The 27,301-nt window shown below is 43.2% G+C and overlaps 1 protein-coding gene and 2 long non-coding RNA genes across 6 annotated transcripts in view; 1 reads left to right on the top strand and 2 right to left on the bottom strand.

The window, feature by feature from the left end:
* The window catches only part of PRKACA (protein kinase cAMP-activated catalytic subunit alpha), a 59,565-nt gene extending 36,539 nt beyond the window's left edge, over positions 1 to 23,026 (bottom strand). The window contains exon 1 of one of the 4 annotated variants that reach the window (XM_083489571.1): positions 22,807 to 23,026. In XM_083489571.1, coding sequence (XP_083345697.1) covers positions 22,807 to 22,852 — 46 coding nt within the window. In that variant the 5' untranslated portion in view covers positions 22,853 to 23,026. Of the gene's footprint in view, positions 1 to 166; positions 2,005 to 10,994; positions 11,046 to 11,227; positions 11,326 to 22,806 lie in introns of those variants that run through there. The other 3 variants (XM_083489570.1, XM_083489568.1, XM_083489567.1) reach the window with 3 other exon arrangements.
* LOC310700308 lies at positions 11,085 to 12,265 on the top strand. The gene is made up of 2 exons (XR_014522563.1): positions 11,085 to 11,178; positions 12,059 to 12,265. It is a non-coding gene; the product is annotated as an uncharacterized lncRNA (long non-coding RNA).
* Positions 20,790 to 22,684, bottom strand: LOC310700306. The gene is made up of 2 exons (XR_014522561.1): positions 22,573 to 22,684; positions 20,790 to 21,962 (listed from the first exon to the last, which is right to left on the bottom strand). It is a non-coding gene; the product is annotated as an uncharacterized lncRNA (long non-coding RNA).
* Positions 23,027 to 27,301: the final 4,275 nt, after the last annotated feature.

Below are 27,301 nucleotides of genomic sequence, written 5' to 3'. Positions count from 1 at the left end.
CTTCTCTGAAAAATATCAGAGCCCTATTTCAGATTCCAGTTATACACTCAACCACAAGCATACGCATGCACCAAGAGGCACAGAACAGCAGCAGCTCTGGAGCAGAGTCTCGGGGGAACCCACCGATTCTGGCACCCCTGGAAACCGTGCTCCCTTGTCAACTCACTCTGCTCATTCCAGGCTGCCGTGTGCTCAGATTCATAGGCTGCCTCCCCAACGTTCGGTGCCCCAGCATCACTCCGTGGCCCCCAGTAAAAGATCCGCCCTGCCAGACTCTCCAGTTTCTGTAGCGCCGACATCTTACACCCTTTGTCCTTGCTGGAGTTTTGAGAGTTCACCTCAGCTCCATGGCTCATGTTTCTCTTTTATTTTATCACCGGTTCTTTTCCTCTGCCCCAGCTCTGCTCTCGGAGCAAACACAGCCAAGCAGCTCAGTCAGGATCCAGGAGGGCACTCTCTTCAGTCATTGCTATTTGCCAACAGGTAGAGGCAGCAGAACTGCTTTTCCTGTCCCGCCACAGGAAGAGAGGGGTAAAGGCAGCAACTGGAGAACAGACACAGTCCCAGATTCAGCAGAGTTCTTAACATTCCCCTCCAAGTGATTCACACAGGCATTTTGGCTTGAGCCGACTGCTCTCGACTTCCATCAAACCCACCTCCCTGGACCATAGCATTCATGTCAGTTCAGCAACAAGTCTGGGGCAGCCATCCATATCAGGTTTTCCCAAGCCCCCACGCTAAGGCTCAGAAAGGCTCCAAGACAGTTCATTCCATATTCTCTCTGTTTAGAAAGAAATACAGGGAGCCTGGTCACTTACACAGCTGATCAGAGGGTGAACAGCAGGCAGATTTGATTAATACAGAGGGAGGAAGGCCTGCCAGATCAGCAGTAGCAAGGACTATGCAATGAGGCTTAAAATAGCTCACAAATTCTCCGAATCTCTTTTGCCCTCAGGGTTGAAGGTAGGGCAAATAAGGAAATTGTCAGGTAGGGAAGCCCTATTATCTTCCAAAACGAGGTGATTCTTTAACAGAAAGAAGAAACAATTCAAGGAGAGAGGGAGACTGAGATAGAATCATAGGATTGTAGAGTTGGAAGGGACCAAGATGTTCAGATAACTTGATGAAACTAGAGCACGCCAAAGTAAACCTCTGATGCTGTAGATGGAATAAGACAAGGTGTGGCCCCCCAAAACTCAAAGTAGGAGCTCATTCAAGTCCATATCCCCTTGGATGCTCCATGTTCTGGAGATAGAAATCACTCTTTCTAAACACTAATACAACATTCCACGGGTGAACATTCATTTGCAGAATGGCAGTCCTCATAACTTCTGGATTCTATTGCTAAGCAGCCCCCAAAAGCTCATATTCTCTGAATGAAGCAAAAGATTACTGCACAGTCCAGAGGGTGTGGATAAACATGGGAAGAGAAACCAGAAATCTTGCTTCTAAAGCTTTGTCCTTCTCTCAAGGTTAAGAAGCCTTTCTTAGGCAAGGCCATCCAGAACAGAGAAGAATGGAGGTAAGGAAAAGGAAAGAAGAAAAAATACAGGGCAACGTCTCTTCCTCATAGGACTGCTTGCCAAAGAGCTCTAAAAATATTAGATGTCACAGTGGACCTCCAAAGAACAACCAAGTCATAAGGGACAGGAAGGAGTTATTGCTTTAGCCCCCCAAAGCTACGCAGGACGTAAGTGACCAACCGGCCAACCAAGTGCATCCACAGAAAAAGCTGGGTCCAAAATTGGAAGCTGAATTCGGAGTCGCCTTCCCACATACTCTGAGGACTACGGGGTTCAGCTTCCATATCGCTGTTTGCAGACGACAGCCTTGTTCTCTACGCCTTCAGCACAGATCCAGACTCAGGCTGCATAGTTCATTCTGCCTGTGCTGCAACTCTCCATTGTCCCTCAAAGCAGAGCTGGCTCTTGATTCAGAGACTGTCTGCAGGGCAAGCAGAGCAAGCAGAGTGGCAGGGTAGCTTGCGGTATTGTTTCAGGAAAAGCCCCAAAGGAACTGCCTTGAAGTGGGAAGAAGAAGAGAAGAGGCTGGGCATGGTGCCAGCTTTGTACAAAGTCCTTAAAGGAACAGGCTACCAACTTTGCATCTTCTGCACTAATGTTCAGCAAAACATGCACACAAAGGTTGTCCATGAGGAAACTGCACTCCTCCATTGTCCATTCTCTCTGCTGAAACTGTTGAGATGCACCAGCTTAAGGACTGAAACTCGGAACTATTAACTCAGAATGCAAAGAGGATCCCTTTGCTGCTCTGCATTTCATAAAGTTCAGAAAGCCTCTCTGCAGGCCAACACTTTATCATCATTCAGATCACAAAGCAAGGACATAGTCACTTCCTCTGAGAACAGTCAGATTTGACTACTGCCAAAGACAGCTTACTGAACTAGGTAGACTAATGATGCACCCAGGAAGAACAACTTCTCACATGGCTGGAAAATGCTTCAAACTGAGTATTAAGCATGCCATTTCTGGAAATCCAAACAATTATTCTAGACCCGACTTACAGAAAAGACAAAAGTTCACAACAACTACTGCTCATACTGCAAATCCGTTGGGTGCATGTTAACGCATCTCTAGCAGAAAAACAAAGGAAATAATGATCTCTTCTTCACAGTACTACAATTCAGCTGAATCAATCCAGATCAAATACATCAATGTGATATGTAGCAGAAGTAGAGCAAACAATTTCCTTCCCAGACTGACTTGTAGGCAGTAGTAGAAACCAAGTACTTAGAGCAGGGTAGAGCTACTAACTGCAGATAAGTTGCCAGGTTTCCAAGCTCTCAAGAAGTTAGGAATCTTAATTTGTGGCATTAAAAAACAAACAGGTTCTCACCTTTGAAGACACAGAAAGGGTTAAACATTGTGCAGGTGAGGCTTCATTAGATCAGGTGATTATTATTTTTTTGTCATCCCAGGAGGCAAATCTCTGACGGGTTCAGCACAAAAGCTTAAAATATTTTTTAATGAGCATGCTGGAATAAATGCAACCAGCCACAGCCGCAGAAAGCAATGGTTGTGTAAGACATGGAATGGCACACCAAGAGGACAGGTGGAAGAGTCCTTGAGATGCTCTGCCCTCCTCAGCAATTTCCGTGCCTCTGACTTAACAGGGTTACCCTTCAACACTACAAGCAGATATGCAAGCTGCTGAGCAAGAGTCCAACCAGATGAAGAAGACCTACTGTATTTTTCCATGTATAAGACTAGGTTTTCCCCCCTAAAAAATAATGTCAAAAATTAGGGGGCATCTTATACTGTACACGGCTACATCTCCCCCCATTTTCTTAATTCTGGGTCCCCCAAAATAGGGGGCGTCTTATACATGGGGGCGTCTTATAGACGGAAAATACAGTAACTGGAAAGGCTAAGTGAATGGACAGTTTGGGATGACAGCAAATGGTCTGTACAAGTAAATTCTGTACCCATAATACCTTTACCATAATACTGCTACATCAAAGGGGAGAAAGGTGCTGTATCCTACCTCCAGGATCAGAGGAGGCACACCTCTGTATACCAGTTGCTGGAGTGCACATATCCTACCTCCTCCCAATATCTGGTACCTGGTTGGCCATGGTGGGAAACAAGATGCTAAATCATATCAGCTTTTGATTGGATCCAGCAGGGCTCTTCTTATATCATTAACTACTTGGGGGTCAACCCCTGCCCCCCCCCCATTTGGCAGAACTATTGTAGCGTAATATAAACTACCAACTAAAGGACAATTAATGCCTTCTTAATTACACACATTTTGAAGCCCAAAGAGAACATTTAGATGCTGGTACAGATAGATGTGCCATTAAAATTAGGGCCGTACAAGATGCTTTTCACACAGTTAGCAATTGAATTAATGGCCTTTTTAAAAAAGGAACTTAGTAGGCACAGGGATTCAGTATGAATTGGCAGGAGAACAGGGAGCTTTAACCTCTTACTGCTGCTGCAATCCTTATCTGGATTGGGAGTTCCACACCTGCCATTTGCAGTGGAAGAAAAGCTTCCAGATTATACATGGACAAGTCTTTTAGAAGGTTTTAACAATGTATTTGGATGGCATGCATACTTGTGGTATGATAAGGTCAAAGCACATAAAGCATTTAAAAACCATATTGTCAGGAAAGCATTGTTTAATGTTTGGATAAGATATAAGGACCTATTGGAAAATAAAACCCCAAGGTGGCTGTCACCGATGGAAGCGAAGGCTCAGAAAAAGCTCAATATGGAGGTCAAATGGCCAAAATATTGGGAAATTTTGGAACAAGAGGGAGATAGACTGAAATTGCAGAGTTTTGAGAAATTAAAAAACAAAGTGCGAGACTGGCTTCATTATTATCAGATAATGGAGGCATACAATTTGGACAAGAAAATTGGCTTCCAGGTGGAAAAATCAAAATTAGAAACAGAACTGTTAGAACCCAAAACTAAGATTTTGTCAAAGATGTATAACTTGCTGTTGAAATGGAATACACAGGATGAAACGGTGAAATCTGCTATGATTAAATGGGCACAAGATGTTGGACATAACATAATGATGGCTGACTGTGAACAGTTATGGACCACAGGTATGAAGTTTACAGCATGTAATGCCTTAAGAGAGAATATTATGAAAATGATATACAGGTGGTACATGACCCCAGTCAAGCTTGCAAAAATCTATCATTTGCCCGATAGTAAATGTTGGAAATGTAAAGAAACTGAAGGTACATTCTTTCACCTTTGGTGGATGTGCCCAAGGATTAAGGCTTTCTGGGAGATGATTTATAATGAAATGAAAAGGGTATTTAAATATACCTTTCTGAAGAAACCAGAGGCCTTTCTCCTGGGCATGGTCGGCCAAATGGTGCCAAAGAAGGACAGAACTTTTTTTATGTATGCCACAACAGCAGCAAGAATACTTATTGCAAAGTATTGGAAGACACAAGATCTACCCACTCTGGAAGAATGGCAGATGAAGGTGATGGACTACATGGAATTGGCGGAAATGACTGGCAGAATCCGAGACCAGGGAGAAGAGTCGGTGGAAGAAATTTAAAGACTATTTACAGAAATACTGCAAAATTAATGAATGTTAGAATGATGTCAGAATGAAGTTAAGTGGTTTAAGCAGCAATGTTATAAAGGTGTATGTAAAAATGGATTGTTAACAGGTAAGAATCCAAAGTTATAATATATTATGTTAAAGGACTAAGATAAAAACAAAGAGGGAAAGAAATTGCTGAATTAACTAACTGAATTGGAATACAAAAAAGGGAGGCGTGAGGAGGTCAGGGAAACAAGGAAATGAATGTAAGGTATGGAAAGACTGATGTATTTTTTAAAGTGTTTTTTATCTTTTTTTGTATTTGTATTTTTTCTTTTATTTTTACTTTTGTCTTTCTTTTTCTTATTTTTTTTAATTCATGTAATTCTTTTCTTTGAAACCTTAATAAATATTAATATATATATATATATATATATATATATATATATACACACGGACAAATCTTCAGTTGCTCAGAGGTGGCCACTGGCAAGCAAAATTCAGGATACTACTGAGCCAGTGTGGTGTAGTGTTTAAGAGCGGTAGTCTCGTAATCTGGGGAACCGGGTTCACGTCTCCGTTCCTCCACATGCAGCTGCTGGGTGACCTTGGGCCAGTCACACTTCTCTGAAGTCTCTCAGCCTCACTCACCTCTCAGAGTGTTTGTTGTGGGGGAGGAAGGGAAAGGAGAATGTTAGCCGCTTTGAGACTCCTGAAGGGGAGTGAAAGGCGGGATATCAAATCCAAACTCTTCTTCTTCTTCTTCATAGACTCTGAATATGGGGTCAACTTGTCCTGGGGCAATGCAACTTGGGAACAAGCAAAATCAAACTGTGCTACCATCAGCTTTGTTTCTTAGAAATGGAACACGTCTTTCTTTTGAAGTCTGAATATATCACCTCATCACTGTATATCTTTCAAATGTACCAAATTGATAGGTAATGGAACCAATTTTCTCATTATGTAAACTCAATACCAGAATGTACTTAGTGGCATCCTCTTCCAACTGCACCTACTGGACTGTCACAACACTCTTTAGAACTGGATCTCAGAACTTGCGAGTAAGATGCAGCCCTCCCCCCCCCCCTTTTCAGAAAGGAAAGTGAATATTTGGGACCTGAGGATATTTCAGACTTTTCTTTCTTGGCACATTCTGCCAGCAGATTCTTTTGACAGAGCTCTTTCTGTTCTTTGCTACCTTACAATGAACCCAATTTCATATGTCAGATATTGGGAGTCTCTAATCGGTTAAGCTGACTCCCTGGGAACTTGGGTCACCCTAATTGGCTGAAAGAATCATCTGGTACGATACGACTCCCTGCCATTCCAAGCAGCCTGGAATACTTCACTAAGAATGAGAGTGGTTAGAAACATGAAGCTCCCACACAGAAGCTACAAACGAAACACTGAGGAATGCTTCTCAGTTAAAACACGCCAGGCAATATTATTTAATTTGACATATTCAACACTGCCTCTTAACCAGAATGGTTCATGAGAGGGCTCACAATGTGCAAAAGGCATGCATTAAAGCCACAGTAAAGAGCAACAGGTAGCAAATAAAAATCAGATAACGACCTGCATCAGAATTAGTTAAAACAAAGATGGTTGGGGAAGCTGAATCTTTTAATTTCTGCTAACAGACTGTGGTTAACTACTGGCCATTCCTTTCCCTACATTTCAGTAATTGCTGGTGGTGTAAACTGATGTAAATCAATTAGGTAGCACTGACCACCTGAATTTTTGATGTGGGAGTTGTACCACTCACCAGATAGAGTGAGATATGCAACAATTAGTGCTTTTAGAGGGCGGGCTTCTGCACATTTGTCATTATTTACAAAACACTAGTAGATGGAGTCCTCCATTAATTGGCAAGCACAAAATATAAGTGGTTACCAATGGAGGTTGCAGAAATGGTATGAGCGGAAACATGCTTATACATGCTGTGCACATTATTATACTTAACTAAAATATGAAAGTCAGCTATGTCCCTTTAGTTCATTATCCATTCCCAGCACTTTAACAAGTTTGCTGCCGAGAGCCACAGTTTTCACTGTAAAATCCTCCAGTTATGTTTGCCTGCATAGTTTCTGTCTTATGTATTTTCATAAACAAGTCTTAAATTACACCTGAAAACTTTAATGAGAGAAAGGAAGGAGAACTGGTGAATAGTCTTTGTTTTTAAAACAAATGCAATAAAGCCTTGCAATAATGTTTTAAAAATGGCTTCTGAATTCAAAATTCCAAACCACTACCAAATAATGAGTTATGCTCAATGGAAAATATTGTTTAGAAACTTTTGGCAGAGTTTTATCCTGATGTTTGCAGCACCAGCATATCAATGTTTAGATTGAGACATCAAGAGATATACCATCAAGCCAAAGAGCAACACTTTAGAATTGGAGCACCACACTTACAGAGTTCCATACCCGCTAATGTAACATGATACCAGGGTTTGCATAGTTAATGCAAGCTTGCCAGTAAGCCCACGCTACTCAGGAAAGCTAGGGCTTTGTCTGTGTGAAGTCTCCAAACAGCTTTTTTTAATATAAATGTCAGAATTTTAATTCCCCCCTCCTCCGTTTGCTGACAGCAATGTAATCAAGAGGTATTCTGTGAAAAATAAGGGCCTCTCAGACACAAGGTACAGAACAATATTGAGCTACAACTATCCTGATAGGAGATTGCAAAGGGTGGTGATCCCATTACACAGCTTCCCCACAAAAAAAGGCAAAACTTCACAGCAACATCATTTTTTTTCTTCCACAAGTCTGAACCCCACAATGAGGATATCACACATTCTCATGCACATTTTCCACAGCCAGGCTGGACAAGTTGATTTCATTCTCAATACAGCTGGCAGGTATAAAGCATAAAATAGTAGTATTGTCAACCAGCAGCTAAATTCACCAATGCTGTCCATCCTTCTGACTGTCCCCTGTTCCAAAATGCTGAACCCAGCATACCAGTCTAAAGTAGGACTACAACTCCCATCTTAGCCGACCACGGGTCATGCTGACTGCAGCAGATGGGAGTCCAACAAAAGCTGGTAGACCAGAAATCAACCTGACCTAAAGGCTTTGTGTAACAAAACAGTACGGCTCAGTGCAATACGGTGACCTCTACACAATAAGTACAAGTCAGAATAAGCTGCACCTTAGGTACTCACACATCTACATGTAATGGGGCCTGGATGTATATTGTTTTCACAATGTGTATACACACACATATGTTCCCCCCCACACACACACTTTCTATAGATAGTGCTTTAGGTATGAAGAAGAGCAAGAAAAGACATGGCTATTATGTTTGCTGGCTGATCAGCTGAAATCCATTCCTCTCTCAAAGTGGCTCCTTGCTCTGTGAACAGGATTGCAAAGGAGAGAATGAAGATACGAATATAGCTCTTGCAACAATCATTTGGGATTTGAAAGTGATCCTTCTTTGCAGCCTCAACCTTACATGGCTTTGTAAAGTTTATCTAGATGTAAACTGGAAGATTTATCTACATGTTAAGGATTTCTCATTGCATCAAGCAGGCTTACTTCCAAAGTACACATTGTTAGGATCTGACTGTTTGCGATATTTTAGCACCTCGCTACACATAATGCATTGCTAATGAGTGTTCCACTTTCTGAAACCTTATTCCTTTATATGTACTTCACACCCTCTCTCACCATATACCGTAGCTCTAAAGCCACAGGTTTGCTCTCAAGAGGCACATGTATGTGCTAAGAGCTTTGCAAAAGGAGATATACGACATGACTATTTTCTGGCATAGTAATACACATTACAACTCCAACATTAGCACTTCCACACATTCTAGCACACTGAGGCAACTTCTGAGATCACCTGCGTCTCTTATGCTTGTGTCTTTTGTGATTAATGCAGAAACAGATAATCTTATCTGCAAAAGGTATCATCAACCATTTTCTCTTTTCCAAACCAAGTAATGACTGAACAAAGAGCACAGAGCACAAAAGGTACACTTTGCCAACAATTACAAGTGACATACACCCCATGGTTTTTCTCATTAATTGGTAACAAGAGATGCTCGAATCATACATTCTGAAACTGGCAAACCAATCAGCATTATACCATCTTTAGAAACCATGTGCAACACCCCCCTCTGGTGGCTGGACCACAGGGAATGGTGCTGGGCCACATCTCTCTCAAAACTCTTTTCTGTGGCCAAGTGTCCCTTGAACTTTTCCATTCATCTGAAGTACTTCGCAGATGGTGGATCAGATCACGAACTGGAAGCAGCACAGTTGGAATTAAGTAATGCGTCTCAACCTGTTACCTCTCAACCTATGTTAAAAAGAATAAAGAGTAAGCACTGAAGGGTGCATAAAGCCTTCCACTCAGCACTCTATTCATACGCTGGCTGTTGGAAGCTGAATGCACACCAAGCCAAGCTATACAGCTGCATCACAAGGTACCCATTCATTTGAAGTGAACCCCGGTGAGTCTGCTTCTGAAAGCAAACAAGTACATCACATGGAAAGTTACATGAGTGGGTCACATATACTCTACTGCAGTTAAGCCTGTAAAAGCAAAATTCAGTTAGCTGGTGACTCTTCCATGTAATGATCATCTGCTACAAACAATACAAGTATGACTGACTGGTGACCCCAGTTAAAGATTTTCAGTATGGACCTGATGCTGAACAAAATCAAGAATTTTGCTTGTGTGATCTTTTGGGTTCTCTCCTGGGCATTAAAAAATAAATATATCTCCGCACTGCACAACCATAGCAAAGGAGCTGAGATTAAGATGTATAACAAAAAGAAAAAACTTATGAAAGTCTGATTTCCAGAAGTATACCACCTTTATATAGTTTTGTTTGCTTTGTTTTTTCTTTGCACACATCCTAAACAAAACTCACTAGAAGATAAAACGGATTCCTTTTTCAAGAGTAAAAGCACTTTCCCTATTTTCACTGCTTGCATCTTAAACGATCTGCTCCTTCATTTATATAACCTTCACGCCTTCCCAAGATTCCCATTCCAGTCTGCCAAAGACACCACTAACATTATTTTCCATTCTAGAAAAGCCTAATTCTACATTACGCACATCATCGAAACAGAGCTCAAACTTCACAGCCTACTTCTGCATAGCACCAAAGTACTACTTTCCCTATATGGAGAATTAGCAAAGTATTCTATGCTTAACATAAGAAACACTGAACTTCTCCAGTTCCCCCCAATTCTTAGAAAAGGCATCCCTCTCAACACATTTTAACTATAACACACATACCTCTCAATATGAAGTTTGGGTATCAATCAGCACACTTATGTACAATCATAATTTAATCAATAAGCTCCAGGACCATCAACCAGCCCTAACAAATAATGCTCTCTCTTAATAATTCAACATAGGAATCCAAAGTGTGGACATTCCCTCTGTTAGCCACTTGCCACGCTCCACTCTAAAGAACTCAGTCCCACAGTAACCACAGATTTTTAGGGCCTTGTACAAACTGGCCCAACAGAAATAAAAATCCTCTCCCTCAAGGAACGTAAACCTGAATTACTACCCAGTTCTGACCTGCCACAGTGCAAACCTGCAAGAGGCCAAGACAGGGAAAGGTAACCAGATGGGATTATGTTAAGTTAGACCGAACAGCATGTTATAATCAAAGGGCCTACCTTTTCTTAAATTATCAGCCTGCAGAAGCCAGATGGTACAGCTAAGTAAATCAAAGCCATTCTTCACCTTCCCAAGTCCCTCGATTGGGCCCAAACGGAAGCCACCTCACATTAAGAGTGGGAAATCTCTCTACTTCTCAGCTCCACTCATCCTGTCACATTCCCCTCCCTCCCCTGCGGTGAAGACCAGGGCTACCTGTCCCTAGACAAAGCCACAACACCCCCTCCTTGGACCCCCAAGAGGGCTGGCATCATAGTCTCCGAGCCTCTTCTCCTCCCCGGGCTACCCAGCCTATTACTCCCCCTCACCTCCGACCTCCATCTTGCCAGTCTGGAATGTGGCTTCTCTTCACCTATGGCTCCCCAGAAGGCCCAATCCATACTACCGCTTTGCCAGCTCTCTGGGAGACCAGCTCCAAGGGGCAGAGAGGGGGGTGGTGGAGTGAAACAGCCCGCTTAAAAGACCTAAAGACAGACCCTGTAAAGAACAAGAGTAAGGATCAAACCCTTCCGAGGCCCAGGAGCCTGCCTTTGGCACATACTTTTAAGAAACGCGAGCAGAGCACATCAGGCCCCGGGCCTGCCTGGTCTGATCTCCAGTGATCTCCTGTAGAACTGGGAGGGCGTGGCCAGAGCAGAACCCTCAGCACACAGGCCTGCTGCCCTGCGCCCGATTGGCTGTTTCGCTTCGTTCAAGTTTGTATAACAAATCAAAACTAGGTGACTGAACACAGTTATAATAATAATACTTTATTATTCATACCCTGTCCATCTGGCTGGGTTTCCCCAGCCACTCTGGGATGCTCCCAACAGAATATTAAAAACACGATAAAAGATCAAACACCGAAAACTTCCCAAAACAGGGCTGCCTTCAGATGTCTTCTAAACGTCAGAGAATTGTTTATTCCCTTGACATCTGATGAGTGTTCCACAGGGCGGGGGGTGGGCACCACTACCGAGAAGGCGCTCTGCCTTGTTCCCTGTAACCTTACTTCTTGCAGTGAGGAAACTTCCAGAAGGTCCTTGGAGCTGGACCTCAGTGTCTGGGCTGAACAATGGGGGTGGAGACACTCCTTCAGGTATACTTCAGTTATAAGGGTCCTCTGTACTCCCCAACCTCACCAGCTTCCGGGCAGTTGACTAGGGGGACTAGGCTAGTCCCCTAAATGTTCCTGGTAAATTAGAGTATTAAAGCATTAAAGCCTGGCACCTCCTCCTCAAAGCCCAGGAGACTTCTGCCCCCCCCCCCACTGGCAACCATCCTCACAAGGTGGTGCTTCTGACCCAAAGCGTTCCCCTACAAAAAAAATCACTGCATGTCACTGCTTCCGTGTTTAGAATTCATGTCTTTATAAAACTAATTCTTCTTTTAGTTTTTCTCTACAGCATTCTCTTGCGTTGTTCCATCAGGGTAGTGTGGGGGCATCCATCCACAGCAGGGTCATCTTCTCCAGCTGAAGTACAAAGAAGTATGCATGGCCACAACACCCAGTTTTGTAGAGGTGCAGTGGATAACATTATTTTGTAGACCCTTTTCACTAGTGTAGGAAATAAATGGCCACCAGATGGCACAAAAAGCATCCATTTTTTTCCTTTTCGTTCAGCACTGTTAAACTACAGTATACATTATTGTGTCAGCTATAGCTAAACTCCACGCTATGTTTGGGCAATGGACAGTGTAATGGTTAGAATGTCCAGGCTACAGAAACCTAAGTTCAAACCCCCATTCAGCCATGAAGCTTGATGGGTGACCTTGGGCTAGTGAACAAGTTGTTGTGAAGATAACAGGGAGGGCTGGGTAAAGAAAGGAGGACCGTGTACATTGTTTTGAGCTCCTTAGAGAAGTAGAATATAAATGTAATAAATAAATACAACAGCAAAGCTCTTAATGGGGGTAGATTGCTGACAATATATTCCATCTGTTTTCAAACATTTGCATGCATTGCCAGTGTGCTTCTAAGCACACATCAAAGTATATTTTTGATATTTAAAGCCCTGAACCAAAGTTATCAGAGGCATACCACCACTATTATGTCCTTGGGGACACTGGAAAAGCAATGCTTAACAGTTCCCTTGTTTGTTGCAGGAGGATGAGGGGTACTCTTTGGAACAGTATCCCTAGGGAATGCATTTAACGAAGTCTTGCATCAGCTTTCAAAAGTATAATGTTTAAGATCCTTTTAGGAGAGTGTTTGGGTTAAAGGCATGTCCAATGGTTGCATTTTCTCTTTGCTCTTAATGATTTGCGTTTTCTTTTTCTTTTTTAAAAATTCTGTCAGCTGAAATGACTTTTGAAGTCTAAACAAGCAAGGTTAAAAGCTGCTAAATAAATAGCGAACACACAAGTATTTGTAGTTTCCAATCTTCCATGTACGAGAAATTCATCAGGAAAGAGCCAAAACCCAATCACTGTATCGTGCTACAATAAGGCTCTGGCCTGTAAGTCTTATCTAACCTGATCAATACAATTATTAGCCATTACTCCTTTGCAAAAACGTTACAAGTGGAATGGCTCACAACACAATCCCACACTTGAACCACAGGGCAACAGAAGGTTAAACTTCAAGTTTGTTCTCCTAACTAGAATTGTCAGAAAACATTCCACAGGCCAGGCGCTGATAGTCTTAAATGCATCATGGCTGAAGAACGTGCCTGATCTGGTCTGTGGATGCCCAAACCACTCTCCTATTCCTGCCCAAACTACAAATGCACTAATTTGTAATACTCCCTCACTTATCCACCAAGGTTTACAGCATGCTACAAGTTAGCAAGAGGCAGTAGTCACTCAAGCCAGCTTGTCATTGTCATTTAGACAGCTTCTGTCTCCATTTAAACATAATAGGGTTCTCTTGAGCAATATGTCCAATCTTTTTTTCCCTTTTTTGTAATTTAGTAGACAGACCCCTTTACAGTCTTTGGTCTGATTAACCTACTAACAAACAGAACAGGTTGATCAGGAAACGAATCATTCTAGTCAAGGATTTTAGTACTCAGGGTCAATGCTCAGTTTTACACATTAAAACTGGAAGGGAAGGCAAGTTGCTACTGCAGCCACCAGCATATGAGAAAATAAGCAACCTTGATCTTCTTGAAATTTCAGTTTATTTTGCTGCCTTCCCAATTCAAAACAGCAACAAGGGCAGGGGCTAAGAGATATAGAAAGCAACTCCAGGAAATGTTCCGTGTTTCTGTTCCATAATAATAAAATGCATTTTAAAAGATAACCTAAAATACTTGGAGCAACTAACAAATCAGGATAAGATCTAGCTGATATAAGAATAAGAAGAGTTCTGTTGGATCAGACCAAAGACCTATCTAGTCCAGCATCCTATTCTCAAAGTGGCCACTCAGACCTACGGGAAGTCAACAACCAGGTCACGATCACAACAGCACTTTCTCCCCTTGTGCTTCCTGACAAACAGTATTCAGAAGCACATCACCTCTGACACGTGAGATTATACACAGCCACCATGACCAGGAGCCTTAAAGATGGTGACCATCACAACATTTGTGACAGCATGTAGTTTAACTATGCCCTGAATGAAGATATACTTCCTTTTGTGTGCTGTGGCACTTCCAACATTCAACATCTAGTTCTATTTTTATGAAGGGGAGGAAAACTTCTCTATCAACTTTCTCCACATCGTACTGCTAGATCAGTCTACAGATAGATACAGATTGTGGAAATTTGATGGCTGCTCCCTCTGCACCAAGACCACAAGGCAACAGGATGAGGTCCACGCCTGAGAAAAAGAGAAAAGGAGCTTGGCATGGAGGCAGTGGAAGAGTCAAGCGTGTCTTTTAGGCAGTCAACCCAGGAGAAAGGGAGCATGAAGCTAGTAGCACAAAGACCAAAAACATTTCCCAAATCAGAAGCAGGACTTATAAACTATATAACCCCACCCCCATTGCCAATCCTCTCGTTTTACACCTCTCCCACACCCAACCCCTCACAACTGGCTCAATCCCCACCCACAAGATGGGCAGTAAACTTTCCCCTATCTCCCCACTTCTGCTTCATTTGCAGATTTCCTTCTGGCAGCAGCAGGGAGAGGGCCTCTTCATTCTCTTGCCGCCGCCGCCGCCCCTTTGCAGATGGTAACAGAGGGAGCTCAGCAAGGCCTGTCCGGGTGGCCAACTCTGCCAGTTTACCTGCCTGGGCCGCTGACCTGTTTCCTCTACACACACCCATATTGTGGTAGCAATGACAGAGAGCACGTAGGAAGGCTTGCCTGGGCTGCCCACCTGCCTATTTCACTGAGCTGCTGGCTTTCTTTCTTCCGTCCAACCCAGGATGGCAGTGGCAACAACAGTGGGAGCACAGGAAGGCCTGCCTGTGGTTTGTGAATGCCTGTACACTTGTCTGTGTGATTAGGGATGAGTGCAAATATAGTATAGAGAGATGTGGCAGGTTGTTGCATTTACTCATCCTCGGAAATTACCCACCTGGTGACTAACCTGTCTGCAACACTTCAGAAAGCACCACAGAATCTTGGAGGAAGTGACAAGGAGAACAGCACTTAAGGGTTTGGGCTACCAAATCTTTTTCCCAGAAGAAGCCCCTACGCCCCTTATCGGCAGCAATCCAAACAGAAATTCAGCAGGTGACTCCAGCAAGATTCCGCTGTTGGATACCCACTTGTCACAGTCATTAAAAGACACAGGAATCCTGCCAGAAACACGTGCTGACTACCCTACACAGGAGAATGAAAGGGGCAGCACTTTGCTTTTAAGACGCTTCAAGCAACTTAAGAGCTGGCTAATATTTAAATGCTATGTATTATGAAGTATTCACACACTAAAAAACAACAACAACCAATTAAGTGTGAAATCATCCCTGGATTCTACAAAGGAATGTACAAAATGCTGCTCAGCGTTCATACTCCAGTTTGTTAAGGCAGTAAATTACTCTTTAAACACATTTTAAACTAGCCATCTTGATTGCAAAAAGAGTGGATTTTTACACTAATCAATGAGTGCTTACAGGTGTAGCAGGGCCCCAATTCATGTCAGCAATTTGCATTCTGACTTACGGGGTTGTAGTAATTTCTTGAAGATCATTCATGATCTACACATGGTGGACACATTGTGTGAAACAGCTACATGCACCTATGCACATGGCAAGGAACGGCCTTGGTTGACTCCCCAGATGTGTACATGCTATGAAACAGATGCTTAGACACTTCAAAATTATGTAGCAAAAGTACCACCACTTGAACCTTTACTCTGTGAGGTATGAAGCATTCCCGACACTGTGCTACTCATACAAATGAAGTTGTTGCTTCCTTATTAGCCTTTACCTACCATACCAACTCTTCACAGAAAATAACCACCCTTGGCATATTTGCCACCCCACCCTTCAGCTCCAAAGCGCACAAAACTTTCAAAGTCCATTATTGGCTTTGTAAGCTCAGGTTTGACCTCATTTTACCAAAAGTTCCTGCTAGTTTACTCTGATCTTTAATAGAGTTCCAATTTCTCATCTTAATCATCAGTGCGAGCTCACACTTTTAACCTACCAAGAACCCTAAAACATCTGGGATCCCATGCACATCAAACTCTTCCTTGAAGACAGCTTCAGTCACATAACTGGGAGAACCTAATGAGGAGAGCAAGAACTGCTGGGGCCTGTTCGGAACCTTGGAAGAACGGAGTGCCAATTACATGGGCAAGGAAACAGTTTCATATTTTTATAGTGTACACAGATAAAGGTTTCTTACATTTTCCTCTCCTGTCTGCATCTTCTGAAGAAACTTCTTACGGTAATCACAGCTTACTCCTAACACCTTTCCCCAACTCCAGGGAGTTCTTTTGCTACTTGCTGCGATTACAGCCAGCAGTGGATTTGATTTGTTGGCTGATGTGAAATTATCTCTGGTTTTATAATTTGTTTTATTGTCACTTGAAGGTTGCAGCAGGCCCCGGAGGCCCTTTTGAGGGTGAGAAGACATATAAGTAAACATTTAACCACAAAACCAATGCATATTCTCTAAGTTTTAGTGTGTTTTCAGGGACTCTGTGTTCACATTCTTCACCCAAACTATGTTTTTTTTAAAACCAGATTAACACATGCTGATAGGGGTTTTTTTCACTGGGTCAGAAGCCCCAACCCACTCCACTTTATATACGGTAGAGAGATCATAGGCAAATCATATCACTTTCACAAAAGCCAAGAGATGAACCAACTCAATTTCTAATACCTGCAAGATTTTAAGCCTTTGCCAACCTGGTGCCCTCCAGATGTTTGGAGCTACAATTCACAACAGCTTCTGCCAGTATAGCCAATGCTGGAAGCTATAGTTTGAAATATCTGGAGGGCACAAGGTTGGAAAAAAGCGGATTCAGATACCAAGAAGTGTGCATGCACACAAAAGCTTATACCCAGAACAAACTTTGTTGGTCTCTAAGGTGCTACTGGACTATTTTTTAAACTGAAAGAGTTCAGTTTACCAATCCATGGGTTCTCCGTACATTTCATTTATATTTACTTACCATACTAACAGTGAGTCAGCCACAACTTTGATACCTATATAGCCACATTTTCTTTGACCAAAAAACTGACAAGCGTTTTGGACCAGAATACCTCAAGGACTGTCTGTAAGTAACCCCTATTGCACTCCAATCAACATCTGAGAGCTGTCTCAGGAAGCCAAGTCAACTCACGTTTGGCAGGTGGCTACAAACAGAAGGCCTATTTGCATTTTTCCAGATCTGTTGGCTAGCCTATTAAAATCCATTTATCATTTGCACTGAATGATTACTTCAGATAGGTGAAGCTGACAGGAATTGGGGTCCAACAAGGTATGGATGTCCACACCTAAGGCACCTCTGTTTTAAACCGACAGTTGCAGAGCTGGAAAGGACCTCCATGTAATGTTGCACAATCCCTACTCAGTCACAAAATGGGCTTGGCACTGCCTCTCAACTTAAAGCTGCCTCACAAGGTTGTTGTGAGGAAAAACTGAGAAGAGAAAGAACCAGGTACTCCACCTTGAACTTATTGGAGGAAAGGTAGGATGTAGTAGTTGTTATCTAGTTTCAACTCTAAAGCCGCCAATGAAAGAGAATCACAATAATTAAGTTGTCAGATTTTTTTTTTAAAAAAGGCTACATAAATACAAGAATTGTTCCCCTTCTGAGTTCATCAGAGTAGGCAGGAAGTTTACTTGACCCATCTATCTTCCAGAAATTCCATAATAGGCATTTTACACAGAGCCTAGCAGCCAAGCCACAGGCACCTGGATGTCCCATTTAATAAAAAGAAACAGTGCTTCTATTAAGTGCACTTCACATAAAAGCTTCACATACATTATATTGGATTAATTGTTTAATTAAAGCTGTGCTCCGTTTAATTGAAGTCGTGCTTTGTTTTCCTTTTTAATCCTGCCAAATATGAGAGCTGGGAGTAAAATTTATCAGCACAGTTTCTTTGTGGATCAAACAACAAATCTGCAAAGAAGTTCCATGCATCAGCAATAGAGGCACAGGTCTAATGTTGCGTCTGCTCCTCAGATCTGTTGAAAGCAACAAAAGGGGACAGATTGGACTGGAAAGCTGCAAGGGAGCCCACCTCCAACTGCTACACATATACCAGGAGAGCCGCAGGCAGAGGCAGATCCAAGTATTCCTTCAAAGTCCCACTTCTTAAACATTACAGCTTGGATATCATGTGGATAGTGTGCTAAAGTTCCTATTTAACAATTAATAATCACTATTTGTTCCCTTTAAATTTCTTTCAGTTGCTAACTGGATTATTCTCTGCAGAGAATAATGGTCCACAGAGCATATTTCTACAACAAGCCAGTGTTCAGAAGCCTTCAGGTTTTTTTACCTAATGGAGCTCATATAATGCATGCTGTTACTTGAGAAAATAGCCTTTGTAATATTTTATAACTGCCAATAAATCATTTGTTGCAAAGGCTAGGAAATAGCTTTTTGACTAGATGACAACTAAGGGATTAGATCTTCTGGACAGAACCCAGAAGGGACCTACAACTAATTAGAAACACAAAATTTCCCCCTTGGTACCCACTCTTGAAAAAAGAGCATTTTAGAGCTAGTATCTCAACTTTCGCAAGTTTCCCTAAATGTCTTTATTGAGCTGCGTTTCCAAGTCTTGGAAGGCGACTACAACAAGGTGTTGTATACAGACTTTGTATTTATGGTCAGGTGGGAGACATCACTCATTATCTGTTATCCTGCCCCTTATAGAGAGGGCCAAGAGATGGCTTTCTGAAACCTTTGTTCACACAAGCAAGCAGGCACACACTGCTGTTTCTTTTGAGTGGCAATAATAGCTCCATAACATGCGCGGGTGGTGCTGGGGGTAAAACCTCAGCGCCTAGGACTTGCTGATCGTCAGGTCGGCGGTTCGAATCCCCGTGGTGGGGTGCGCTCCCGTTGCTCGGTCCCAGCGCCTGCCAACCTAGCAGTTCGAAAGCACCCCCGGGTGCAAGTAGATAAATAGGGACCGCTTACTAGCGGGAAGGTAAACGGCGTTTCCGTGTGCTGCGCTGGCTCGCCAGATGCAGCTTGTCACGCTGGCCACATGACCCGGAAGTGTCTTCAGACAGCGCTGGCCCCCAGCCTCTTAAGCGAGATGGGCGCGCAACCCCAGAGTTGGACACGACTGGCCCGTACGGGCAGGGGTACCTTTACCTTTAACATGCAGAATGGCCCTCTATACACTGGCTGGAGAAAAAAAAATCAGGAAAAAGGAGTTAAGATAAAATTGCTATAAATTGTGGTGGTGCTTCAGACGTTTAATCTGAAATCAAGCTGGATTTGAGTTTGTTGGTGTATCTGGGAACTTGCCTTTCTTACATTATGGATGCTGGTAAATTGGATTTTTAAAAGGCAAAATATTAGAATTGGAGTTCTGAGAGAGATACAAGGGAAACTGTGTGTTTCAGGAACTTGGCAGTCTTTTTGTATTATGAATATATGTTCTGTATTATTGCATTAATACTATCATGGGCTTTGGCTACAACCATCAATTTATGAACTTGAACTTTATTAGATGACATGCATGCATGTATGTTAAATGTGATGATCAGGCTAAAGTTTTGAAGGATGTTTAGAATTCAATCACAGCTACTCAAGACAATTTTAAGGAAAGTGTCCTTAAATTTTCCCTATCTTGACTTAACAAACTCCTCTTCCAAGTACCATGATCACAATAAAAGGACAAGGTATACATTTACCTAAAAAAAAATAACTTAAGAGTCAGAACTATGCATGTCCTGAGATTCCACATACTCAAATATGGTGTAGTATTTGGATTGCTGATAAATCCACGTTTTAAACATATAACAGTAGGTTTCAGTCCTTCAGTTAATATTTACAAATGTGCTTTTGAAAGAACCAGTGATCATCGAAGACATGCACAAGTACCTATGAATCTTGCACTTCATGTTACCCTATGTCACTCATTTACCTGTGATTCCCTTCCAGGATATATTCTAAATTCCACAAAATAATATAAATATATTTAGAATCAAACATAGACATATTTCTACAAGATAAGTGTATCTGCACAAAATATTAATTTGCACAATTTATTTTTAATACACAATGTTGAGTTCTCTTTCTTTGGCAATAGCTATCTTTGTGGTTAATAAAAACAGTATAAATCAGGCTTTTGCTGTTCAGGAAGTCCAAAATATTGGTCCATCTCATTCTTACTACAGAGTCCCTAAATTCCTGGATACTGTTTTTTTAATGTATTTTTTATTAAAGGTTTCTTGGTTTACAAAAGTATGTGCAATGTCTCTTTTTTCAAGTTACATTTTCTACAGATCAGTTTCATTTGTTGCAACTTTAGTGTTACATTAGGAAGAAAAGGGGGGAAGAGTGGAGGGGACCATGGAGGGTGGGGATGGGGTCAGGTGGCGATGTTTCTATTTAATTTAATGTATGTGTGGGGTTTTGTGTCAGCGTCACCTGTGTGGGTTCTCTTTACTATTCGCTTGTGTTCCTCTGGTGGTGAGAGGTTGGGGTTGCCCTAGGGTGCGGTTGTTTGTTTGTGATTGGCTGTGATGAACTTTGTTTTCATGTATGAGTGGGGTGGGTGTTTTTGGATCAGGTTAGCCATATTGCTTCGTAGGCTGCTGGTGGATTCTTGTCGTTGTCTTGTTGGGCAATCCCTGGATACTGTTAACAGCTGACAAATGAATGAAGTACTGAAAACAATGAATACATTAAAACAATGTAAGGCAGTGATGTAGGGGTAGGAATTTGTACACTTGCTATGTGCCTTGCCCTTTCCTCTTTCTACAGTGATCATTACAAGCTACAGATATAATCCTGCCATACTGGTACTAAGTGTAATAATCTCTTTGGGAAAGGGTCAGCCTCAGTCTAAACAGTAATGGGATTTTAATCACAGAGTAAAACAAGCTGGGAAGGGAAGAGAGTAATAATGGACAAGAAGTCAAGGTTCCTGAATCCTATCCACAACTCTGGGAAGGGATTTAGGAGTACATGCTGGGACAAGGACTGAGTCCACACGGAGCAGAAGTCTGAGAGCTCTCTTATAACTTTCTGTGCCAAGCCCTGGCACTTCCTTTGCAATTTTCCTACATTTCCCCCCTATACTTTCTCTATCTTTTGAGGGAGCCTTTAAGGATGGACAATTCCATGTTCAAAGAATAGTACTAGCACCTAGAAATCCTGAGTCCTGCAGTGTAACTTTGATTCACATTTTTTATCTGTAACTGAGCCCAAGCCCAGTTGTTAAAGATGCTGGTATACAAAACAAGGTTGTGAGATGCATTAGTCCTAAAAAAACATGACCTGAATTCTCCAGTGCAGTTTTGCACACCCACTGCTTGGATGCAATGTGGCAGATAAAACTCATACTTAATTGAACAGGCTTGCATGCCACAAGCTCCCAAAGAAGACAGGTAAAATGAAAGAACCCAAAAGGTGTGTGTGTGTAGTTTTAAATAGTTTTCATGAGGTCCTATTCCAGCATTAATTCTTTGACTGTTCTGCAAGTGTGCCGCCAGCTACAAAATCCTGCCTTCCACTTCCTCGAAAGCAATCCAAGCAGACCTCTCTGTTTTCCATCTAGGTACGCTACAAACATACTTCCTGCTTTGTTGCTAGTCTTTCCATCTGAGGCCCTGCCTGACCAGTTTGCAGTTCCATTCTGCAGCTTCCTTTGGGGGGTGGGGCGTAGCGGACACATCCGTCTGTCTCTGCTGAATTAAGTAGCCTTCCATTTGTGTTTTAACAGGGCGAGCTGTCTATTGAACAGGAACCTGTCAAACCTGCCTAAAAGCAATAGCAAAGTGTTAGCTTCATTGCACATATTCGGTACCAGCCACTAAGCAGCTTCAGATAAAAGAGAAAATGCTACGCTTCGTATTTAAATCTGTTTGATATATTTGGGGAGGATAACTGACCTACAAGTTACAGACAAAGTCAACACAAACTGGTTTTTAGCGCACAGGCAAGACCAGAGGCAGTGTTGCCAGAGGCAGAAAACAACCCCAGCTCGCCAATTTATTTATTTTTTTAAAACCCGTTTTTCCATGCTAGAAACCCCCTTCCCCAATAAACACACACGTGGACCCAAATCGGACAAAGCATTAAAAGTAAGGCTCATGGGAGGGGAAGGCGAACGCGAAGAATGGGGACTCATTCCATGTGGAGGCAGCGCACTCGCAGGCTCCCAGGGGAGGCAGGCGGGGGCGCCGAAGAGCGCGGCAGGCAGACCGGCCAGATCGCCCCCAAAGTCCCCCGGCAGCACCGGCCAGCCAGGTGTCCCACAAACGAGGCATGGAGGGGCCGCCCGCCACCCCCGCACTACGGATAAGCCTGGCACGGCAGGCGGAGGCAAAGGCCTGGCTGGGGAAACACCCCCACTCCCGGCCCGGGGTACCTGGTGTGAAGGCAGGGTGGGCAAGGCGGTGTCCTGCCCCGCGAGCGGGCTTCACGGGCGGCAACGCCCCCGCTGCTCCTCCACTCTCCGGAACCGGCTGCCCGCAAACCCCCGCACACTCCCCGCTCCGGGAGGGAAGAGGGAGGTCCGGCGCCAGTTCCTGCCTCGGCTTCTCCCAGACTGCGGCCCCCGCTCCCCACACCCGGCTTCCTCCCGCCGACGCCGCGCACTCACCGCTCTCAATCTCGCCGCCCTTCTTGGCCGTGGCCGCGTTGCCCATGGCCGGGCGGGGGCCGGGCTGGGACTTGGGCTGGGCCCGCGGGGAGGGGGCGCTCTCCCCGCTCGCTCGGTGCAGGCGGCAGGAGGCTCCGGCTGGGCCCAGCCAGGCCCAATCCCCCCCTCCCCTGCCAGACCGGGGTCGCCTCCGCCCCCTTCTCCCCTGGCGGCAGTAGCAGCGGCGGCGGCGGCGCCACCTCCCCGCGCGTGCGCCATTGGCTAGCCTGCACGGCTGCCGCCAGCCGATTGGTCCCGTCGCCGAAGCCCCGGTCGCAATTGGCCCGCGGACCGTGACGGCTTCCTCTCGCTCGCCCGCCCTCCTTCTTGCGCAAAAAGTGTCGGGTTGAAGCCGAAGGCTTCTACCGGCTTCTGTGATTGGCTAACGGAAGATTTAGAGTCCCACCCTTCTGGTGTGGATCCGCTAATTGGCTAGGCCGGGAGATGGGGGCTCAGGGTGCTATTATTAGAATATTTAGATTTTCCTAATTCCGAAGAATGTCCATTGTAAAGGAAGGAGGAGGAGCAGCAGCAGTAAAACGCGTCTCCGGAGGAAGCGGGGAGAGGGCGAAAACCGGGCGTGGGGTTTGATGCTTCCAGTGGGAATTTAAAATAGAAATAAATAATACAGGGATTCCATTGTGCAGCGAGCATAGGGGTTCGCTGTTGCGCAAAGCTATTGTCCTCGGTTGACCAGTATGGAATAAATTCATTTTTGAGAGGCGGGAGCCTGACAAAGCGATGCTCGGATAAGAATGGGCGTTCAGCTGAGCTTGTGCTCACCAGCTTGCTTTGTGTACCTAGACTAACGTTTGACAGTCCTTGACTACCCCTTTGTTCATGCACTTCGGTTAATGTATGAATATAGACTGACTGTGTCATCTTTTGAATGAATGGAGACGTTTATGCTTGTTATTGATTAACCCGGAGCGCTCTCTGATGTAGGCTGCTTACCACGCCCATAAACTCGGACTGGAGGGTGGGAGGAAACAGTGCATTTGCGCCTTCTATGTCTCTAGCTACGTGAGCGTGTGAAACAATGGCTGGGTAAAGTGAATTCAGAGGTTTCTCCGTCTAGTTTGGCCCTAATTTATCTAAATTTCCGTAGGATGACAGGATTTTCCAAATCTTGACTGAAGTTGCGGGGGGGGGGGGCTCAGAGCTTATATAACAAGCTGAACTTATGTAATAAATCTGATGCCCGAAGTATTGTTGATAGTTGTTCATTTTGTGACATACACAGTCTGCGGGTTTTTCCTGGGTTTTTCCGGAGCACGTTGTGTAACCAACGTAAACGTTATGAAAAGTCTAGGCTACATTTTCACTTCACTGTTTGTTTGGCAATTGTTAACAGCCCTGGAGGCAATGTAGTACATGGCTGTCACCATGACAAATGCTTCTTAAATACTAATACAGTTATTATTTATTATGATAGCCTTAAAATGTCACAACATTCTTCTTTGTTTTTGCTGCAATAAACTATCCCATCTCTCTCTCTCTCTGGAAGTTACAACTAGACAGTTAACACAGTACTGTACCACTAACCTGCTAGGCATTATTCAGAATGCAGAAGGGCACATAACCTAAGAACCTCAGAGGTTTTACAGGGCTTTACTATGCACTAAGGGTATGTGTATGTTAAAGACTGGTGCTGGAAGATGAAAAAGCAAAACAAATACAAGGCACAATAATTTTCTGTTCTTTTTAAGTGCCTCTAAGAGTGAACTATTACTGTTTCAAGTGTCTCAGTAGCAATAACTAATACAGTAGTCATGACCAATACTTTTTCATGCTTTACTCAATTTCTTCTTAATGCTTTAGCCATTTTTGTTCTTGCTTAACTTTCTCTCCATCCTCTCCTCACCTTCACCTTTCATGTTATTTCTTGTGTAGGCAACAGAATGAGGCCCTATTTCTATCCCCTGAGTGGCAGAAAGCACCATGAGAAAGTTGTTCATCCTTTAATGGGAAACTCATAATGCAACATAACACATGTTTGCTCAGAAGAGACTTCTGGGAGAAGTAAAGGTAAAGGGACCCCTGACCATTAGGTCCAGTTGTGACCGACTCTGGGGTTGCGGCGCTCATCTTGCTTTATTGGCCGAGGGAGCCGGCATACAGCTTCCGGGTCATGTGGCCAGCATGATTAAGCCGCTTCTGGCAAACCAGAACAGCACACGGAATTACAACCTGTAATCAGTAAATGTGCTAAGCTTTGCAACCTAAACCTTATCACAGGATAAGCGAGCAGGTACTTCTCGAAGTACCAATGTGCTTTTTTAATTGTACACTGACTGCTTTAATGGCCTCTGGCTGTGAAGCAGTTTATAGATGTGTCAAATAAAATAATAAACTAGGTTGTTGGGGTCTTGAAACAGATAACAGGGATCATATTTAGAGGGCAAGAACTTATACAGAATCCTATGTTTCAGCAGCGTTTTTTCTGTCAATATTCTCTGATTTCTGGATCTTTAGCTGAAATTGCGCATACTACACTTGCAGTCCAAAAAGAAAATTAAGTGTCATTCCAGATGATTCTTTAAAAACTATACTTGAACTAGTGCAATCCAGCACCAATAGTCTACATGCACCTATGGAGGTATACTTCATATATTCCAAGAGTGTCATGATCCTGGCACTGAAACTAGGTTTTAAGAGTGGGTCCTGGCTTCACCTGAACCCTGATACACACAGATTAAAATCATACTTGGTTGGAAGGGATGTCAAAGTTCACTTTGTCCAAGACAACCAGGCCAAACTAGGAAGGAAATCCACCTTTACAGTATCCCTGATAGTTGACCAACCTCAGCTTAAAAACTTCTTGCTAGATTTCCTTATACAACAAAGTTATTCTCTCCAGGACATGACTGACAACTGGATGCTCAAAAGTAGCAGTTTTATCCACTCCTATGAAAGGGATAAAATATGGCATTTAATTTTAGCTATTTTGGCTGCATGAGCATAGGCCTTATTAGTCTGATTTTGAGCACAAAGACAGAGATCAAATTAGGTCAATAATGAACACATCTGAAATCTGAACACTGAAAACCAATCACGTTTTAACAAATTAGTGCATTTCAAGTACTTATGAATATACAGCATTTTCAAATAGGATGCTAATTTCAAATTTGAAGCTACCAGTTCAAATTAATAAAATTAATCAAACACTACTATTAAAAACGTGAATAGCTTTAGGTATTTGTCTCAGCTTTGCATTTTTGTACTTCCTCCAACCTCTCCTCTGCTGGGTAAACATGAGGACTGTGTCAAATATTACATTTCCATGGTGGGGGTGGGCGTGAGTGGGGGAAGACCAACAGTAGGTAGATCCAGAATCCATGACAGGCGGAGCAAACTACCGTAGTTATAATTCTGCCGTCTTCCTCCTCCCTACTGAATTGTTCAAGGGTAATGCTGAAACTAAGGCAGAGGAAGCTCGCCAGCAGTGCCACCCCCTGGCAGCGGTGCCCCATTTGCCCTAATAGATAAGCTTCTACTACTCAAATTTTAAAAATGTGTGCAGGGAAACAGTAAGAAAATAGCTTCAGATAGTGTGTTTGAAATACTGGAAGAGTTTGGTACCTGTTTGAGGTGGGTGAATTTCAGAGCGCAGTTGTACACACCACAGATTAAAATCAGTTTCCATACCTATTTAGCACTGAATTTTTTCTCATTGGGAAACTCTCAGTGGGTTTGGAGAGCTCTAACAAAGGGTCCCCAACACACTCACTGGGGTGCAATCCTCCAGATTATTTGCAGGGCCTCACGATAGTTACACTGGATGCAAACTGATTTGTAGTGTTTAGAGAGCCATACCAAGTATTACCCAAACCTTACTGCTTTGATTTTACAAATACAGTGGTGCCCCGCAAGAAGAATGCCTCGCAAGACAAAAAACTCGCTAGACGAAAGGTTTTTCCGTTCGCGATTTGCCTCGCAAGACGAATTTCCCCTATGGGCTTGCTTCGCAAGACGAAAACGTCTCGCGACTTTTTTTCTTTGACTAAAAACAAAGACATGTTTTGTTTATAAAGTTAATTTATTTTCCCTTAAATTTTCGAACTGCTCTTTACAGTATGTGTGACTTTAAAGAGCAGTTAATAAACTGTTGTTGTACCAAATTTGGCTTTGTTTGGACTTTTTTTGACCATAGGAACGCATTAATTGATTTTCAATGCATTCCTATGGGATTTCGTGCTTCGCAAGACGAAAAATTCGTTAGACAACAAAAATTGCGGAACGAATTAATTTCGTCTTGCGGGGCACCACTGTACATGTATTGTTGGTTCACGGGGGGGGGGGGAGGTATAAATGGATAATTCCTGGATGCCAATATCCAAGTTTGGGGAAAATACTATTTGGTGAGAGAACCTCAGCAGAGATTTAAAACCACAGAATATGCCGCAAACTAAAGCATGGAAATAGAGGCTGTAAAACTTTAAAAGTGCATTCCAAA

The sequence above is a fragment of the Podarcis liolepis genome (genome assembly GCF_965112155.1).
Source record: "Podarcis liolepis genome assembly, chromosome: 2".
NCBI lineage: Eukaryota > Metazoa > Chordata > Lepidosauria > Squamata > Lacertidae > Podarcis > Podarcis liolepis.
The sequence above is the reverse complement of the archived record's forward strand: the minus strand, read 5'-3'. Positions and strand labels throughout refer to the sequence as shown.